We start from the raw sequence: 20,069 nt of genomic DNA, 5'->3' as shown, positions 1-20,069 counted from the left end.
AATAATACAGGTCAATCAAATAGATCTAATGATTTTCACACTCTTTTAAGTCAGAAGTATACTGCAAACTAAAACTACATACTGATCACACACTCTATATTAAGGGGTATAATATGATCTACAGCAGTATCATAATTCAACTACTTTTATTACATATATAAGGTAACATATGATAACAGAATAATCTCACAATTCCCCCTTTTGATCTCTTAAAAAAGAGATCACTTATAACATACACTCCAGCGTTACAAGGTTCAGTTCTTCTTGGTCCTGAGGCCCTCTGTCCCCCTTTAACGGGTGGACCATATGTGGGATGACCTCTGTGTTTACGCAGTTCAGATGCAAGAAAAATTAGATTTACAATAATAACAGCAGTTACAGATGACACTCCCATCACTCCCCAATTCTCCCACAGCTTTATTTTGGTGCTCCAGTTTTCCACCCCCATTTTGATGCCACCTTATACCTTTCAAATGTACTCAGACTAGAACCTCTGTCTAAGGAGCTTTTAACCTTTATTTTTATTGCTGCAGCTACCAGTATCTTCCAGTTGGGTGATTCTCAGCTCTTCTTTCTTCGACCTCAGGGGTTAGACCACCCTTCAGTCGTTGCACAGATCAGGGGAGTATTCTGCCCCCGATTTCAAACAAAGATCTGTGTATTTTGGGGTCACCGCCGTGTCCCCCTTTTTACCACGAGCCTCTCGAACCTCGTTGGTCTGGTGTTCCTAGATTTTCGCCAACCCCTTCATGGTTATTGCTGTGTTTATGGGATCCATCTTCTCAAGGAGCCCAAACGCCATGACACTTGACCCCAGTTGCTGTCTCGGCAGTCCCTACATCTGTCTCTGCTGTGAAGGGTCCTCGTATCTCCGTAACTTCGTCTGGTGTCTGTTCCTTTCTCTGTAAGAGACAGAAAACCAAAACACCTCTCTCCCTAGCCTTGATAATCTATTATTGTTATCCATTGTTCTTCTAGTGATTCAAATTTGGTTTAAAATATCGTGTTCAGGACTCTCATTCTAATCATAATCTATGTGTGTGTAAAAGAAATCAAAAATTAATGACCCATTTCTAAGTCTAACATACCCTAAGCTTAAGTTTTACCATACCTAAATTATTAAACACACAAATAAGGTCATAAACTGTTCATAAAACCATTGTTTGATGTTCAGACTCAACTTCCCCCTTTTTGACACACTCCCATGTGTCAATTCATCGGAGCAAGAAAATTAAAAGAGAAGGTTAGTGACATCATATCTCAGAACTCAAAATCAGCAACCAAAGGGTTAAGTCTGCAGTTCCACACTCTCATGTGAAGCTACCGTCTCCTCCTCCAGTCTCTCTTATCCTCCTGCTCCTGTAAGAACAAAACAAAACAAAGCGAAGCATCCACCCTTCTCTTGCCGGCTAGGTGAATTGTTTGTTGGCATTTACTAATCCTAAAGTTGGTGCAGTCATTGTCTCAGTATCAAGTCAGTCAAAACTTTTAGTCCGTCCATCACAGTCCAGTCACATGCATTCATTCACACACATTCATACCAGATGTTGCTGATAATGGAGTCTCGCGCGTGACCTATTCGAGCATCCATCACCAGCAAGATGACGTCATCATTTTAAAGGAAAACAATTCCTTGTTTTTTGGACTGGATTGACTCGCTGCAATCCTTTTAGACTCAGGACTTCTCACGTGATCAACGTCCCCTATAGGTGAATTTCTCTCAAGCCAATTACAATCATGGAGAAGCACACTTTGCAACTGTTTACAATAATAATATTTTATAGCGCTTTAAATTTCAATCTTTCAGGCCTGGTTTAAAGAGCTGATTGTTAAATCATGAACCCACAAAATATCACCACCGGTGGATCACACCTCTCAGATTTTCTTATCTTAGTGCACTGTAACAAAAAACGAAAACAGATGTAACCAACAAAATACTAATAAAATAACACAAACTAGGGCCCATTGCAGACATGTCCAAACATAAAATCATCTCTCTCTTAGTTAGAGAAAGAACACAACCCAAAGCTCACTGATAAAATCAAGCTAGCGCTAAGCAAAATCAAAAAATCAACCAGAAATTCACAGGAACGTTTTACTTCCTGCCGGGACAATATTGTGTGGGAATGAGAACCTCAGGTACCATAGCACCTTTGTTCCTCCTTGAATTAAATCTCAATCACAGAAAATGCCGTACTCCAACCTGAAACTTCATCATTTTCACTCTGTGCCTCTGTTCCGCACCAGGCTGTGTGAAGCACAGCAAAGAATTCAGTCAAGGCCTTGAGCCATAAACAGACATCACGCACAGACATTGTTTTCATAACCAAACTGTTTTAGACCTTACCCCTAAAATCTACATAAATGCCCTTTGGGTGACATAAAACACATTTTAAGTAATCAATGGTAATCAATGGCCTCATAAAAATTATGTATTGGGATATTTGTGTGCAGCATTTTGCATATCAGCATAAGCATTTGTTAGCAAAGCATTCTTCATTGCATCAGCGTGTGTGTGTGTGCGCATCACTCTTTATTGCACAAGCGTGTGCATGTGTATGTGTATGTGTGTGGATCACTTCTCAGTGAATCAGCATTTCGATGTGTGTGTGTGTGTGTGTGTGTGTGTGTGTGTTCATCACTTTCCTGTTCTGGTGTCTTGGGTAAACCACAGCCTGAAGCGTGCCCTGGGGTCCTGCCCTCCTCCTTTTCAGTCTGTTTGCGACCATTGCTGCTGCTGCTCAAAGTTCAGTCCGTCCTGGTTCTGACCCCAATTGGGGCAGTCCTTTCTCCAGTGTCCATGCTCACCGTAGGTGAAACCTGCATCTTCCTCTGTGTTTTTGTCCATTCCGAGGTGCCTTTTGACCTCACTTGCTCCTCCTGTCTCTGTCACGCCCATTTTGCTGCCGTGTTGGTCCATCACTGTCCTGCACAGTGTGAATGCAGAGTTATCAAGATCAGCATTCTTTTGTTCGGCCTTACTTTTCATTCGGGCTTGGCGGGCGTCTCGTCACAGCTCTGTCAGCTGAAGCTGTCTGAGAATTTTCCCCCGTGTAGTGAAACGGGCCTCAGGTTTTAGTGCTCTCCGTCTCTGCTGCATGAGATCGCATTCCTGCAGCACTGACATTTTCAGGTTGTTGTTGTGGGTCCAGCTGTTGCAGCATTTGGTCAGGGTCACGTAGAGGGGAGAGCAGGAGTCCAGGTCAGCCTCGGCTTTCAGGGCCAGCAAAGCAGCCTGTAATTAAACATAAAGAGAAAAAAACAAAACAAAACAAAACAAAACAAAAACAAACCGAAGTGTACGAACAGGAAAATGATGTTGTGTTGGCTGTGTTACAAAGAGAGGGGAGAAACACCAGGCCAGGCCCTGTGTCAGCCTTCTCTCCCCCTTTTTTTTTTTTTTTTTTTTTTTCCACGCTATAATCAACTCATAACCCACCAAGTTGACAGGACAACATGCACATGTTCAATTTCTTAAGATCATGTTTAAACTCACAAAAGAGAAATTTTCTTTCCGTCCGTAATCACTTGTGTTGTTCAATCATCAGAAAACATCTCACAATTTGACTGTTAACCACTAAATTTGTTGTTTCATCACTCATTGGTCATACCAGTCTCTTTATTTTCTTTTTCTTTGAAGCTAAATTGTTGTCCTGCAACCCAGAGGGTTTATTTGTTAGTAATGGATAAACTTCATCATTTAACAACAGAAGTATGTTAATTTTTGCTGCTTTAACCTTGCTGGAAAATCTTCACATGTTCATGAGTGTAAGCTGTTTTTTCATTGCATGTGTGTGCATTTGTAGGCAGGTTAATTTTAACTTTTTCTCAAACTAGGCATTACCTTAACAGGAGCCTTTCTCTCACATTTCTCTGCTCGTGTGTGTTTTTGTTTCACCTTTTGTTGTGATGCTCCGGACGCCTTCCCAACCTCCACAAGTCCGTTGGCCCCAAAATTCAACCCAATTTCATGTGCTCTTAAAACCTTCATTTCTCCTCTAATTCTCTCCTCGCTGCTGTCTGTTTCACAGCTGCTGATTCTTGCTGGGTGTGGTTCCCATTACTATAATTTTGCTTCGGCCGCTGTGCTTGTGGGGGCAGTTGGTCCAGGTCCGTAGCTTCCTGTATTAACACACTAAGAGATTTATTTAATATCATTTTCATCATTGTTAAACAGATAAGCAGGCAACACGCCCACCTTGACAGCGCAAACTGCACGCCAGTCTCCCAACATATTCCTCTCTCTGCTTCTCAATAATTCTCCACTACACACCTCTTACTATCTCTCTCTCCTTTTTTTATTATTTTTTTTATTACACCACAGAGTAATACACCCAATTATGCCCGTCTATCTCTATGTGGCTCCAAATTCCCTCTTTATTCGTAATTTCACGTTATCAGGGGACAGGCACACAACAATTTTAACCACTGAAACGTCACTGAAACGAGGACTCTAACCTCTATTTTAAGAAATGAGGACTTTAACCTCGGTTTTCTTTTTGACTACTATAGAACTCAACCTTAGATGTCAAAGCATTTTCTTGTTCTATTCCAGAATAAATGTGAACCCGTGATTACACGGCCGTTCCAGTGTTATTCTGTAGCTATGCGGGAGTCCTCAGTTCCCAAGTCGCCACCTCGGCACCCAGACGACGCTGGACCGGCCTGTGCGTCCACAGACAGGGGGGTTGCCACACCTTGAACAAAATTAATTTCCACAGGTACACTAGGCGTCAACCTTTGATCTTAAAGCATTTTCTTCGCACTAATGTCCTCCTATTCACACATCAACCGTCACTGTCACTGTGTTCACGCTTCACACACGGAAACACACCCAGAGCGCGCCTCACACACAGAGCAGCACCCAGAGCGCGCTTCACACACAGAACAGCACCCAGTGCGCGCCTCACACACACAGCGCGTTTCACCAGCAGTGAGACCCACAGAGAGCGCTTCTCATCAGCGGAAATTTACACAGAAACCTCTGAACTCAACTGTTAGAACGCTTCTGAAGCACAATCGCATCATACACCATGTACCCCTTTTACTGCGCTTATGGCCGCCACAACGGGGCAAAATCGCATCATAAAACAGAAGTGATGCTCGTCCCCGAAGCTCAAAACCGACACCATAAACCAGCGTCTACTTTACCTTTAATCGGGGTGAAGTAAATATTTTACTTATAATTTTATGACCGCAGCCCTCGAGGCTCAAAACCGACACCATAAACCACCGTCTAACCTCTTTTCAATGTGCTGAAACCAGCAACCCCTCACTACTGTACTTATGGCCACATCACCGGAACACGGCCGTATCATAAACCAAAACCTACGGACGTGTTTCGCATTTACGCGTTGCCGGCGCTCAACCGCACCGTAAGCCAGTATCTGCTTAACCTTAATTTCATACTAATTTCATGGCCGCATCAACGAGGACTCAACCGACACCATAACCCACTTCAAAACCTCTATTCAATGTACTGGACTTATGGCCGCGTCTCCAAAGATTCTAATGTATTATTGCTACAGAAGCCAGTCTTAGACTAAGTTAAATGTGGAAGGTAAAGTGGGTTGCAACTAGCTCAACATAGTATATTATTAGTTTCTTGGTAGATGCAATTAAACTGCAACTAGCTCAACGTAGTATATTATTAGTTTCTTGGTAGAAGCAGTTTATCTAACACACTGGAATTCAGCCTCAACTTTTGTTGTTAGTATCTTGCGCCAAAAACCAGACACCGACAAATTTAATGTGAAAATACGTGTAACTCAGCGAACAGATTAATTTGGAAAGCCCAATATGCACATTTGGTATTTATAATACAACAGGCTGTGCTTACCTTTCTGTTTGGACCGGTCCTTTCTGTTCGCCTCGCCCCACGATCTCACCACAGGCCAAATCTGCCCCTCCTCAGCACGCCAAAGATCCGGGTCACCGGCACCAAGTTGTTAAAATCTCCCAGTTCTTTTAATCTTTGGGCTGAAGGAAGGACAATACTCGGTGTATAAATGCTCAATCAACAATATTTTATTTCCATATAATTCAACACTTAAGAGCATAAGAACCATCATGATGGGGAGACCTGCCTGCAGAGGGTCACAGCAAGTCTCAAAATGGTGACGGGTTACTCAGCCTTTTATAGCCTCTAGTAGCCCCCACCTAGTCATAAAAAGCCTAAACATTCACATGTTTTCTCTCTTACGGCGCCTAAGTTATGACCTCGGCTCCCTGTCTTTCTGCTCTCTGTAAAGGTGGGGGTATGGAATGTAGTCTGTTTCTCCCATTATCAGTACAAGGCCTTCTGCACACAACATTCTCTTCATGATTCAGCAGTATGAAATGTCAAGAAACAGTGTAACACATTCAACAGTGTCGAATAATACAGGTCAATCAAATAGATCTAATGATTTTCACACTCTTTTAAGTCAGAAGTATACTGCAAACTAAAACTACATACTGATCACACACTCTTTATTAAGGGGTATAATATGATCTACAGCAGTATCATAATTCAACTACTTTTATTACATATATAAGGTAACATATGATAACAGAATAATCTCACACTATGGACAATTTTTTCCTGAACAGTGGGACTTCTCAACAGTGTCCAGCCAAGTTCAACTTGTCAACGTTAGGCAAATCAAATAATGTCAAAGAAACAGGATAGGAAAAGTAAAGGTAACTACAGTTTGACCAAGATTTAAGACTTTTAGTTGATTGTCATAGCTTTCTAAAATGAAAACCAATAGCTCTTGGAACCTACAATCATTGGTTTGTGGCAGGAAGCAGATACACCAGATGTATGGGGTGAGTGTTTAATTCATATGAAAATACATCATGATATTCAGTCATGTGAAAGTAAACACTGGGTATATTTAGTATGACTTACTGGTTCTCCTTCTTGCCTCCCTGTATCCACTGCTTCAGCAAGTATTCATAGTAGCTATCTGCTCTGGCTCCGAGCGTGTAGATACCCTGATGGGTAAACTGTCCGTTGTTTGTGTTGATGAACATGGGGACAAGACCATCAAGCTTGCCATCCAGCTTATGAACCTGTTTCATAATCTCAACCACTGCATCCTGAAGAACCAAAGACAAAGGTACCATGGGTGAGACTGTGGCCATATATTTTAATAATATATTTTAACTTAAAAATCTCATAAACACATAATAGTCCACATTCTTCTAAACTACTTTGGTCAGCAATCTCTGGAGATAAATTCACCCAGTGAATGGAGTGCAACTTTTCAGTACTGTAACAAATGCATGCTCTAATCCACAGACAAATACAAAGCAATTTGATAATGTTAAATAATTTTACAAATGGGTATATCCAGAAATGATTACAATCATTCAAACTTAACAAATCTGATTATTTTCCCTTTCGAATCTCTGTTTAAATATAAACAGATATGTAATATAAAACATATATGTAAAATATGACATGTAATAATGTATGTAACATGGAATAACAACATCACGCAGCGACAAAATGCTCAGAATTAAAATTAGATAAAAATTAAAAAACTAAATGGGATGTCATGAAAACAAAAAATAAAAAGGTGGAGGCTTCTGATTTGCATTAAAATTGAATAGCATGGTTTTTTATATATATATATATATATATATATATATATATATATATATATATATATATATATATATATATATATATATATATATATATATATATATATATATATATATATATATATATATATATATATATATATATATATATATATATATATGTGTGTGTGTGAAATTTTAGTTTCATATATCAAAAAAAGTCCATCAACCCACTTTTTAGCCTCCTTTTTTTGCACATTGAAATCTGAGCCGACGTTCGAACATAAATTTCTCAAAAAACATTGAAAATAAAAGCCTGAAATTTTCAGTGATCTTTCTTACCATCCAAATGAATCAGAATCTATAATTTGGGACAGAAACATCTAAAGTGTGTAAGTACTGGCTGGTTAAAATATGAAAACAAAAAGTCCAGCACTCCTGCAAAATTCCATATTTGAGCACACATTAATTTAAAACCTCAAGTCGCAAAAGACAGCTAGTGACTTTCTGAATGGTATATCGTTTTGTTTTACAATATTGTAAAATAAAGCATGAAGAATACTTTTCGACATTAAATTTTGTGTCACAGATATGGAAAAAATCCCATTTTCCTTTAACTATCATGCTTGAGTTTCAAAATGGTACTCCAATTATAAATCAAAAAATATTTTAATTCAATATGTGGATATTTTTTATTTTCAAGTCCTACGCGACCATTTTGAGACCTATTGCCCCGTAACAGGCTTATTCGGATTAGAATATACTAAGAGACAAAACATGCATATATTTAACAAAATTATTTTCTCTGTTATAACAAGAATAGTTGATGTTGGCTCTTTCTGTTGTGGAGTATCACTTTCTGTCACATAAATGTAGCCTGTTTGCAGCTCTGACTCAGACCCAGCTTTGCGTGCTTGAAAAACCTGTAGCTAAACAGGCCCCTGTAGGCAGTGCAACCAAAGGTAGTGTGGCTTCTGTTATCTTTCCCCCAGCAGATTGTCCCGAGTCCCTGGACAAACAGGATGGCTGGCTGAAAACAGAAGCCCAGAGTACATAACTAACGCCTTCATGAGTCGTCTAAGGAGCTTGGAAAGAAAAGCGTCTGGACTTCTTTAAGTTGCTTGAAGACGTTTCACCTCTCATCTGAGAAGCTTCTTTAGTTCTAGGGTCAAATGGTGGAGAGTCCCAGATTTAAGCTCGGTGGGAGTGTCCCCTCAAGAGGGACAATGGACCCAGTAATGATTCTCTAGTTAATCACACTAGCCAAGGTCTGAAGATCGGTGTAGGTCACAATCAGCAAAGGCTTCGGGTGAACTCATTGTGAAACCTAGCCTCACGTTATCATGTGACTTCCTGAGGTCAGATTGCCCAGGATGTGAGTGGGCGCTTGGGAAGTGATCTCAGAACTGGATAATAGATGGCAGACAGTTGGTGCAGACAGTTGGTGTCTTAAGCCACCGCGGTGGACATAAATGGCTTATTTCACTCCTATTTCAAACCATCTGTCTTCTTTGTCCTATAGATGCAGATGGACAGCAGAGTCTTGACCTGTGGAGGTGGCTCTTCTATTTTGTGCCATGCGTTTATGAAGTGGCTGTTTGGTCTCTCCAATGTAGAGCTCTGGGCATTCCTCGCTACACTGTAGAGCATACACTAAATTGTTAAGTTTATGTTTAGGACTTTTGTCTTTGAGATGAACCAGTTTCTGTCTGTGTGTTGCTGGGCCTAAAGTACACTGTGTTAGGAGTTGGGTTTTGGTTATGTGGTGTTTTTGTCTGTATGTGTTTTTGGTGCCTCCCTTTTTGTATAGGTAGGCGGGGCAGTGAGTCACTGAACCTGGCACACCTGTTACTCATCAGATGCTTTCTTCAGAAGTGTTCTTTAGGAGCTACCTGACAGAGGACTAGTGTCGGAGTATTGGCATTTTTGGAGAGCTGAAATTCTGCCCCTGCCTGTTGGAGCCCTTGGATTACTTTTTGGTGACTGTAAGGAGTTTTGTGTCCTCCCTAGGATTTTGCCTCGACTGTTTTGCCTCGCCTGGAGGTTCTGGGCTTTAAACAGTGCCAAGTAAGCTCTCCAACTCTCTGTAAAGTTTTAAGCTTTTCTCGGTTAACAGGCAAGACCTTCCTAATTCTCGCCCCTCTCCTTTTTTTAGATCGAGTGCACTACCTATGTGTGTTTTCGTCACCAGCACGTCCTGGCTCCGCGTCCCCATTCATACACCGTTGTACATATGTTGTCCTTGTAAATACCTCCCCCCCTCACTGTAAATAAAATGTCTTCACTGCAACTCTGCCTCCGTACGTTCTGCTGGGTCCATAAATGTGTTGGTCGGAGTATTCTGTTATGACAAATGCAGGTGGACCCAGGAAGCAGAACGTACGGAGGCAGAGTTCCAGTGAAGACAGTTTATTTACAGTGAGGGGGTGTTACGGCCTCTGGCCTCAGGTGGCCCCGCCTTCCTCTATGGAAATCAAAGTGTTCCAGGACTCACGGGGGATTGGCTGGCCCGGACCTATGCCCGCCCCAACTTCATGCAGATCAGAGTGTGCCAAACCACCCACATCATTGGCTGCTGCAGGAGCCTTGAGTATGACAGACCCATGACACAGCTGCCTGCAATTACCTGTGAATATAAAAGGCTGCGGATTCTTCATTCGTGGGGGACTTGTGGATTTGAACTGACTGTGTAGACTGTCCCTCCTGCCTTTGCCGTGCTGCCATTTGAGCCTTTGTTTTGAGTTGCCTCTTGTGAGATGTTTAGTTGAGTAGTGTTCTACTGGTGTTATTGGTGCTACTTGAGTTGTTTGTTATGTTTGTTTAAAATCACTCTATTGTGAGTTGTTTCACTAACGGCTTTCAGTTGTGTTAATAAACCTTATGTTTTTCTTTTTATCTAACCCCCTGGTCTCTGGGCTCATTTATGTTGCGTCCGCTGCCGCCTAGCAGAGCCGGGCCGTAACAGGGGGGGAGGTATTTACAAGGACAACATATGTACAACGGTGTATGAATGGGGACGCGGAGCCAGGACGTGCTGGTGACGAAAACACACATAGGTAGTGCACTCGATCTAAAAAAAGGAGAGGGGCGAGAATTAGGAAGGTCTTGCCTGTTAACCGAGAAAAGCTTAAAACTTTACAGAGAGTTGGAGAGCTTACTTGGCACTGTTTAAAGCCCAGAACCTCCAGGCGAGGCAAAACAGTCGAGGCAAAATCCTAGGGAGGAAACAAAACTCCTTACAGTCACCAAAAAGTAATCCAAGGGCTCCAACAGGCAGGGGCAGAATTTCAGCTCTCCAAAAATGCCAATACTCCGACACTAGTCCTCTGTCAGGTAGCTCCTAAAGAACACTTCTGAAGAAAGCATCTGATGAGTAACAGGTGTGCCAGGTTCAGTGACTCACTGCCCCGCCTACCTATACAAATAGGGAAGCACCAAAAACACATACAGACAAAAACACCACATAACCAAAACCCAACTCCTAACACACTGGGATGCTGTGCTTGGAGAAGACTCTCCTGAGTTTTTCCGATACACCGGCTACATAGGGAATGACAATATTGTTGCGTTTGTCTTTCTGATGGCTAGTTGGTGTCTGGTCTTCTTTTCTGTGCATCTTTGCTGACTTGATGAAAGCCCAATTAGGTAGGGGTGCAACAATACATGTATCGATATTGAACCGTTCGATACAGTGCTTTCAGTTCGGTACGCATATGTATTGAACGATACAAAATTTTATATTTATTGAGATCCTGTTTCTCTTTAAACTTTATTATGTGTGCCTATGCCAAGAGGCACACATATTACTATTCCTCGGATTTATTATTGTGTGGATGCCTCAAGGCATCCACACTATTGTTTTCCTGTTTCTCTTTATTCTTTATCTTTATTGTGTGGATGCCCTAAAGGGCTTCCACACTATTGAGTTCCTGTTTCTCTTTATTGTGTGGATGCCCTCAAGGGCTTCCACACTATTGAGTTCCTGTTTCTCTTTATTCTTTATCTTTTCTTCATCTTCAAGTTGCTTCCAGACGCGTTTTTCGGCACTGAACTACTTCAGCAGTTTTTGTCCGATTTTCTCCGTTCAAACTCTACACTGTTCTGCTCTTTCTGCTTATTGCAGCTATGACTTTTGGTGTTTATTACTGTTATACTTTTTAAAATATTACCCTTTTTTCCTTTAATTTGTCCCATTGAAATGAATGGAAAACTTCCACAATTCTGCTAAAACTTGCCTGTTTTTGAAACTTAACTACTTTCTTATACTTTCACCTAGGAACTCCATTCAAACTTTAAAATGTTCTCAAATTATTGGACTATTCCTGTATGATTCAGCTTTTCAGATCTTCTACCATTTTAATCTTATCCCTCTTTAAATTTTGAGTTGCAAAATTGTGATTTTCAGAAAATACATGCGTTGTTATGGTTGCTATGCAATTAACTCAGAGTGTACACTCGTCCATTCTGAATTTTCTCTTCATGTCCGAACAACTTCTTGCTACTCGCTCAATTTCTACTCAACTCCCACAAATTATACATCAAAATGTAGGTATTTTTGCAGGCTTTCAGAAAATGTCACTATCATTGTTGTGGGATTTATAGAATTTTGGCAAATCTCCTCAGACCAACACAAAGTCTCAAAACTCTCCATAGAAAGTCAATGGAGAGCTTGTTCAAAATCACCGCTGGAATTCTCTAATGAGAGGCATTTTCAAATCGTCATATCTCCTTAACAAAACAGAGTTGAGACATGAGGCTTGTGCCAATATATCTTCAGACAGTCCTGATGCTCGCAATTCAAGAATTTTTTCTCACCTATTACTGTTTGGCCATGAATTGCATATGTTTGAGAGTAGGAAATTTGTCCTCGCTCAGATCTCTTCAGATTTCAAACTCTGGAAATGAGACACTTTTTTCTCTCGTCATATCTTTTTGATGGATTGCAACAGAGCCTTGAAAATTTCCATGACTGTTCACCAAAGCCTGCTGTTTCTTACAGTGAAAGAATGATTTTGATGCTCCATATAGATTTAGAGTTACAAAACGTTGTTTGAGGCCAAGTCAAGGCAGTTTTGCTAAGCCTCTACTCAGTTACAGTGTGTTACAAGTCATATATCTTCAATAATCTATATTTTATCTTTGAATTATGAAGACCTGAAGATTCCCCCATCTCTTCTGAACAAAACGGTGTCAGAATGACTGTTCTAGCCCCTATGGTTAGAAAATTATGGCCAGTTGTGCGAGGGGAATCCTGAATGTGAGAAATACACTGAAGAAAACTCATATCTCTCTCTGTGTCTGCGTGTGTAAGGGCTGATTACAGCAGGTGCAGCTAATTTAACTGACCTAGATATACCAGGCCCAGACTCTTAACAGCCACTGTTCACTTTAGCCTCTGTGTATGTGTGTGTGTATCAATATTTCTCCTATGTTAAAGTATTGCTTCTCAATCATAGTACTTCAAAGTACTTCTACTACATCTTAGTACTTCTGCTCAATCATACTATTTGTGCCAAATCATGGTATTTGTGCCAACTCATGGCTTTTGTGCCAAATCAGAATATTTCTGTTATGTTATAGTATTACTACTAGGTGGAGGAATTTCTGTTATGTTATAGTATATGTGCTGAATATAGTATATCTGCCAAATAATAGTATTCATCCCAAATCAATGTATTTATGCCAAATTACAGTATTTTTGCCAAAAGGCAGAAATAGTACCCAAAACATAGTACTTATGTGAAAACACAGTATTTCTGCTAAATCATAGTATTCCTGTCATTTGTACTGAAACATAGTATTTCTGCCCAATCATAGTATTTGTACCCAATCATAGTATTTCTGCCCAATCATAGTATTTTTACCCAATCATAGTATTTCTGCTATATCATAGTATTTGTTCCAAATCATGGGATTTTCCCAAAACATGGTATTTGTGCCAAATTATAGTATTTGTGCCCAATTAATATTTCTGTTATGTTATAGTATTACTAGTAAGTCGTAGAATTTCTGTTATGTTATAATATATCTGCTGAATATAGTATATGTGCCAAATCACAGTTTTTATCCCAAATCATAGTATTTATGCCAAATTACAGTATTTCTGCTAAAAAGCAGAAATAGTACCTTTTATCAAATTTTTTTGCCAAAAGATAGAATTTATGAAGAAACATAGTATTTAAATCAGTACAAATCAGTACTATGTTTCAGTACAAATCAGCGTATTTGTACTGAAACATATGCCTGCTATGACTTTTGGTGACTTTTGGTGCTCATAACTTCTATACTTTTTGAGATATTGAATTTTTTTTGCAATATCTTTTGCCCATTTCTGCCATATCATCAGTGGCGTCACTGATTTTCCTTGCCGGGATGACCTGTGTTTTAGCTCAGTGAGATGAGCATCCGTTCTCAGACTGGGAGGCCTGTGTTCAAATCCCTCTTATGGCAACATTTCTTTCAGTTAACAGTTAAACTTCTTTAACTCAATTTCAGCTTTTTCACCCCTTTTCAGTAAAATATTTCAGTTTTTTCACCACTTTTCAGCACAAATCCCAGCTTTTTCTGCTGTTTTCAGCAAAAACCTCTTTTCAGCAGAATTCTGAAAAGAGTTCTGCAGAACTCTTTTCAGCAGAAGTTCTGCTGATTGAACTCTTTTCAGCAGAAGTTCTGCTGATTGAACTCTTTTCAGCAGAATTTTCACTTCTTTTCAGCCCAAATTCTGCTTATTCACCTCTTCTGCAAAATTTTCAGCCTTTTCACCTGTTATTACCACAAATCTCAGCTGTTTTCAGAAAAAACCTCTTTTGAGCAGAAATTATGCTGATTCACCTCCTTTCTGCACAATTCTCAGCCTTCTCACCTCTTATCAGCACAATTCTCAGCAGCTTCTGCTCATTTCAGCAGAATGGTCAGTCTGTCCACCTCTTCTTTGTGAGAATGACTTTAGCTCAGTGAGATGAGTAGCTGCCTTGAGACCAGGAGGGCCAGGTTCGAATCCTGCTTAGGGTGAAAAAAATTTTTTCACCACCATACAACTTTTTGCAAATTTTCATCTTTTTCAGCTTTTCAGCAGACAGCTTCAGCGTTAAGGCATCCACACAGCATTTTCGCAGGAAATGCAAATTTTTCTAGTTCTTTATACTTTATTCTTCAAGTTGCTCCGTTCTTTGCCGCTTAACTACTTCTTCAGTTTTCAGCTGATTTTCTCCGTTCAAACTCTAAACTGTTCTGCTCTTTCTGCTAATTCCTGCTATGACTTTTGGTGTTTCTTACTGTTATACTTTTTAAAATATTACACTTTTTTCCTTTAATTTGTCCCATTGAAATGAATGGGAAACTTCCACAATTCTGTGCAATTAACTCAGAGTGAGTGCTGGTCCGTTCTGAATTTTGTCTTCATGTCTGAACAACTTCTTGCTACTTACTCAATTTCCACTCAACCCCCACAAATTATACATCAAAACATAGGTATTTTTGCTGGCTTTCAGACAATGTCACTATCTTTATTGTGAGGTTTACCGTTTTTTCGCAATTTGCCTCGGAGTGACACAAGGTCTGACAAGTCCCCATTCAAAGTCTATGGGGAGGTTTTGAAATTCAGAGCTGAAATTCTGTAACGGGAGGCATTTTCAAATCGCCATATCTCTTTAACAAAGCAAAGTTAGGACATGAGGCTTGTGCCAATATATCTTCAGACACTGCTGACACTCACAGTGGAAGCAGTTTTTACAATTATCTTACCGTTGAGCAATGAATTACGTTTGTTTGAGGGGTGGAAATCTGTCCTCCTCTCAGTTTTCAAACTCCGAAAATGAAGCCGTTTCTTCTCTCGTCATATCTCCGCGACGGAGACACATAGAGCAATGAAAATCGCAGTCAAAGTACACCAAAGTCCGCTGATTCACCCAGTCCAAGAATTATGCCGCTAGCCCTCCTAGTTTTTGAGTTACACGACGTTTTGTAACATCAAAAAACGGCGTTTTTCGCCTCTCACCGCGATCTAATTCTGACTGCTGAAGTCTCTGTCTTTCAGACCGCCGCCCCCTTTCCAGGTGGCGCAATCAGTAATGACACGGCTCTGCAGCTCAAAGGTCGTGAGTTCAATCCCACCTTGTTCAACATTTTTTTTTTCACTACAAATTGATACACTATCACAGACCTGTAATTTATATTGCTAATTTATTACAATTCTGCAAAGTTTTATGATTTTAGCACAGCCTGATGAAGCAGACTGAGGCAGTACCTCTGATTGGTGAATTTGAGCAGAACCAGGTTGTTCTTTCATTTCATTTCTTTATTTATTTCACACATGGTTCAACAGTGTTTCTTTTTCTACATACAGAACCTTCTGCCTCTTTTCAGCAGAAATTCTGCTCATTCACCTCATCTCTTGTGTTGGAGTGCCCTCTTGTGGCGCCTTTTGGGTAGTGCCTTAGTAAACGTGAACACTGCAAAGAAGTGGTATCAGACTGGTTTGTAGTGGAGGAATTTGTTGCCAGTTTCTTTCATCTTTAATCCGTATTCATGTTGTAATGTAGTAGTACCACAATATGGCAGAAACACTATGTTTTGGCACAAATACTTTGATTTGGTATACTTTAGCTTCTTCACCCCTTTTCAGCAAAATTTTCATTTTTTTTCACCCCTTTTCAGCACAAATTCCAGCTTTTTTGGCTGTTTTCAGAAAAAAAAAACCTCTTTTCAGCAGAAACTCTGCTGATTCATCTCTTTTCAGCGCAAGTTTTATGATTTTAGCAGCTTTTCTAATATGGACCTCAGATTCTTGTTAACGCTCCATGGCAGAAATACATACAAGTAACCACCTGATGAAGCAGACAGAGGCAGTACCTCTGATTGGTGAATTTGAGCAGAAACAGGTTGTTTTTCCTCTTTTCAGCAGAAATTCTGCTGATTCACCTCTATTCAGCGCAACGTTCTGCTTCTTTGCCTCTTTTCTGCAGAAATTCTGCTGATTCACCTCTTTTCTGCAAAATTTTCAACCATTTCACCTCTTATCAGCGCAATTCTCAGCAGTTTCTGCTCATTTCAACATAATTGTCAGTCTCTCCGTCTCTTACCTTGTGAGAGTGAATTTGGCACAGTGAGATGAGTAGCCGCCTTGCGCCCAGGAGATCCAGGTTTGAATCCTGCTCAGGGTGACATTCTTTGTTCACCACCATGCAACTTTTCAGCTTTTCAGCAGACAGCTTCAGCGTTAAGGCATCCACACAGCATTTTCGCAGGAAATGCAAATTTTTCTAGTTGTGTGGATGCTTTAGGCATCCACACTATTGAGTTCCTGTTTCTCTTTATTGTGTGGATGCTTTAAGCATCCACACTATTGAGTTCCTGTTTCTCTTTATTCTTTATACTTTATTATTGTGTGGATGCTGGAGGCATCCACACTATTGAGTTCCTGTTTCTCTTTATTCTTTATTATTATTGTGTGGATGCTGGAGGCATCCACACTATTGAGTTCCTGTTTCTCTTTATTCTTTATTATTATTATTGTGTGGATGCTGGAGGCATCCACACTATTGAGTTCCTGTTTCTCTTTATTGTGTGGATGCTTTTTGCATCCACACTATTGAGTTCCTGTTTCTCTTTATTCTTTATTATTATTATTGTGTGGATGCTGGAGGCATCCACACTATTGAGTTCCTGTTTCTCTTTATTGTGTGGATGCTTTTTGCATCCACACTATTGAGTTCCTGTTTCTCTTTATTGTGTGGATGCTGGAGGCATCCACACTATTGAGTTCCTGTTTCTCTTTATTGTGTGGATGCTGGAGGCATCCACACTATTGAGTTCCTGTTTCTCTTTATTCTTTATTATTATTATTCCGGGTGTTTCCGACGTTTTTTTCGCCGTGGATCTACTTCCACAATTTTCAGCCGATTTTCACCGTTCAAATTTTAAACTATTCTGCTAATTTTTCCCTTTCCGGCTATATCTTTTGGTATTTTATACTATTATACTTTTTAAAATATTAAGCTTTTTCCTTTAATTTGTCCCATTGAAATTAATGGGAAACTTCTGCAATTCTGCTAAAACTTACTTGTTTTTGAAACTGAACTACTTCCTCATACTTTCGCCTAGAATAACCATTCAAACTTTAAAATGTTCACAAATTATTGGGCTATTCATGTCTGATTCAGCTTTTTCATATCTGTTACCATTTTCATCTTATCCCTCTTCAAGTTTTGAGTTTCATCTTTGTGATTTTCACAAAATACATGCGTTGTTATGGTTGCTATGCACTTGGTTTCCAGTGTGCCACTGTAGGTTTCATGAGTCTTCTCTTCATTTCCGAACAACTTCTTGCTACTTGCTCAATTTTCACTCAACTTCCACAATTTATACATCAAAACATAGGTATTTTTGCTGGCTTTCAGAAAATGTCACCATCATTGTTGTGAGATTTATAGAATTTTGGCAAATCTCCTCAGACCAACACAAAGTCGGAAAACTCTCCATAGAAAGTCAATGGAGAGTTTGTTCAAAATCACCGCTTGATTTCTGTAATGAGAGGCATATTCAAATCGTCATATCTCCTCAACGAAGCGAAGTTAAAACATGAGGCTTGTCCCAGTATATCTTCAGACACTCCTGACGCTCACAATTCAAGAATTTTTTTCATATTGTAATGATAAATTGTCAACACTTTAAGATTCCCCCATCTCTTCTGAACAAAACGGTGTAAGAATGACTGTTCTAGCCCCTACGGTTAGGAAATTATGGCCATTTGTTTGAGAGGAATCCTCACTATGAGAAATTCACTGCAGAAATCCTGTCTCTGTGCTCTGTGTGTGTAAAAACGGCTGCACCTGTTTTGGCGGGAAAAAGTACACAGCCTCTCTGATTGGTGGATTCAAATTTAGCAGCTCCCAGGCTGCTTGACTGAGCTAGAAACTTGATTTTTCTCTCTGTGTGTGTGTGTGTGTGTGTGTGTGTGTGTGTGTGTGTGTGTGTGTGTGAGAGAGAGAGAGAGAGAGAGAGAGAGAGGCGAGAGAGAGTTTTTATGGGAGCATCTTATTGTATGATTTAAATTCAATATATTTAGACTGGTTGACTGAATTTGATCCTGTGTGTGTCTCTCTGTGCTTGTGGGACTTTTGCAGCTGTCCATTTTGCTTTTCCAATTTTTCTATTTAAGTTATTACTATTGTGCTAAGTCATAGCATTTGTGCTGCTTTTCAGTATTTGTGCTAAATACAGCATTTCTGCTAAATCATACTATTTCTGCTATTTTATAAGATTTGTGCTAAATACAGCATTTGTGCTAAATCATACTATTTCTGCTATTTTATAGGATTTGTACTTAATATAATATTTCTGCTTAATTATAGTATTTCTGCCATTTTATAGTATTTGTGCTAAAACATAGTATTTCTACTAAATGCAGGATTTCTGGGTAATCATTGTATTTCTATATATTTCTGCCAGGTCCCCAGGAGTCAGTCCTAATATTCAAATTTACATATCAGGACCTGGACGGCTTCCCAGCCAGCCAATCATATCTGAGTCCTGGCACACTCAAATTTGCATATTGGGACCTTCATGGCTTCTCAGCCAGCCAATCATATGTGAGTCCTGGCACATTTAAATTTGCATATTGGGGCATTCATGGCTTCCCACCCAGCCAATCATATCTGAGTCCTGGCACATTCAAATTTGCATATTGTTGCCTTCATGGCTTCCCAGCCAGCCAATCATATCTGAGTCCTGGCACATTCAAATTTGCATATTGGGACCTTCATGGCTTCTCAGCCAGCCAATCATATCTGAGTCCTGGCACATTCAAATTTGCATATTGGGACCTTCATGGCTTCCCAGCCAGCCAATCATATCTGAGTCCTGGCACATTCAAATTTGCATATTGGGACCTTCGTGGCTTCTAAGCCCACCAATCATCTATGTCATATATCTCTAATATTTCATATTTTTATTTTAAATGGTCAGCATTTCAAGATTCCCCTATGTCTTCTGAATAAAATGGTCTAAGAATGACTGTTTTAGCCCCTACGGTTAGAAATTCATGGCTGTTTGTTTGAGGGGAATTCTCACTATGAGAAATAGACTGCAAAAATCCTGTCTCTCTCTGTGCTGCATGTGTAAAAGCCTGCACTTAGTGAACCAGTTTTGGCGGGAAAAAGCACACAGCCTCTCTGATTGGTGGATTCAAATTGAGAAGCTCACAGCTGTTTGACTGACCTAGAAACATGCTGTTAACAGCCCCTGTTCACTTGCTGATGCTGCTGTCTGTCTGTCTGTCTGTCTGTCTGTCTGTCATTTAAATTCAATATATTTAGCCTGGTTGACTGAATTTGATCCTGTGTGTGTCTCTCTGTGCATGTGTGTTTCCATATGTTTCCATATTTGTGATTGTGTGACTGTTATACTTTTTTTGCTGATTTTTTTTTCATTTCACAATTACATTTGTGCATATTGTTGCCTTCATGGCTTCCCAGCCAGCCAATCATATCTTAGGCCTG

At 39.9% G+C, this 20,069-nt stretch overlaps 1 protein-coding gene across 1 annotated transcript in view; it reads right to left on the bottom strand.

The window, feature by feature from the left end:
- man1b1b (mannosidase, alpha, class 1B, member 1b) overlaps positions 1 to 20,069 on the bottom strand; it is a 260,312-nt gene that overhangs the window by 29,272 nt on the left and 210,971 nt on the right. The window contains exon 10 of the mRNA XM_039620881.1: positions 6,893 to 7,083. Within this exon, the coding sequence (XP_039476815.1) occupies positions 6,893 to 7,083 (191 nt within the window). The remainder of the gene's footprint in view (positions 1 to 6,892; positions 7,084 to 20,069) is intronic.

The sequence above is a fragment of the Oreochromis aureus genome, linkage group 12 (genome assembly GCF_013358895.1).
Source record: "Oreochromis aureus strain Israel breed Guangdong linkage group 12, ZZ_aureus, whole genome shotgun sequence".
NCBI lineage: Eukaryota > Metazoa > Chordata > Actinopteri > Cichliformes > Cichlidae > Oreochromis > Oreochromis aureus.
Note: the sequence above shows the minus strand (reverse complement) of the source record. Positions and strands in the feature narration are given on the sequence as shown.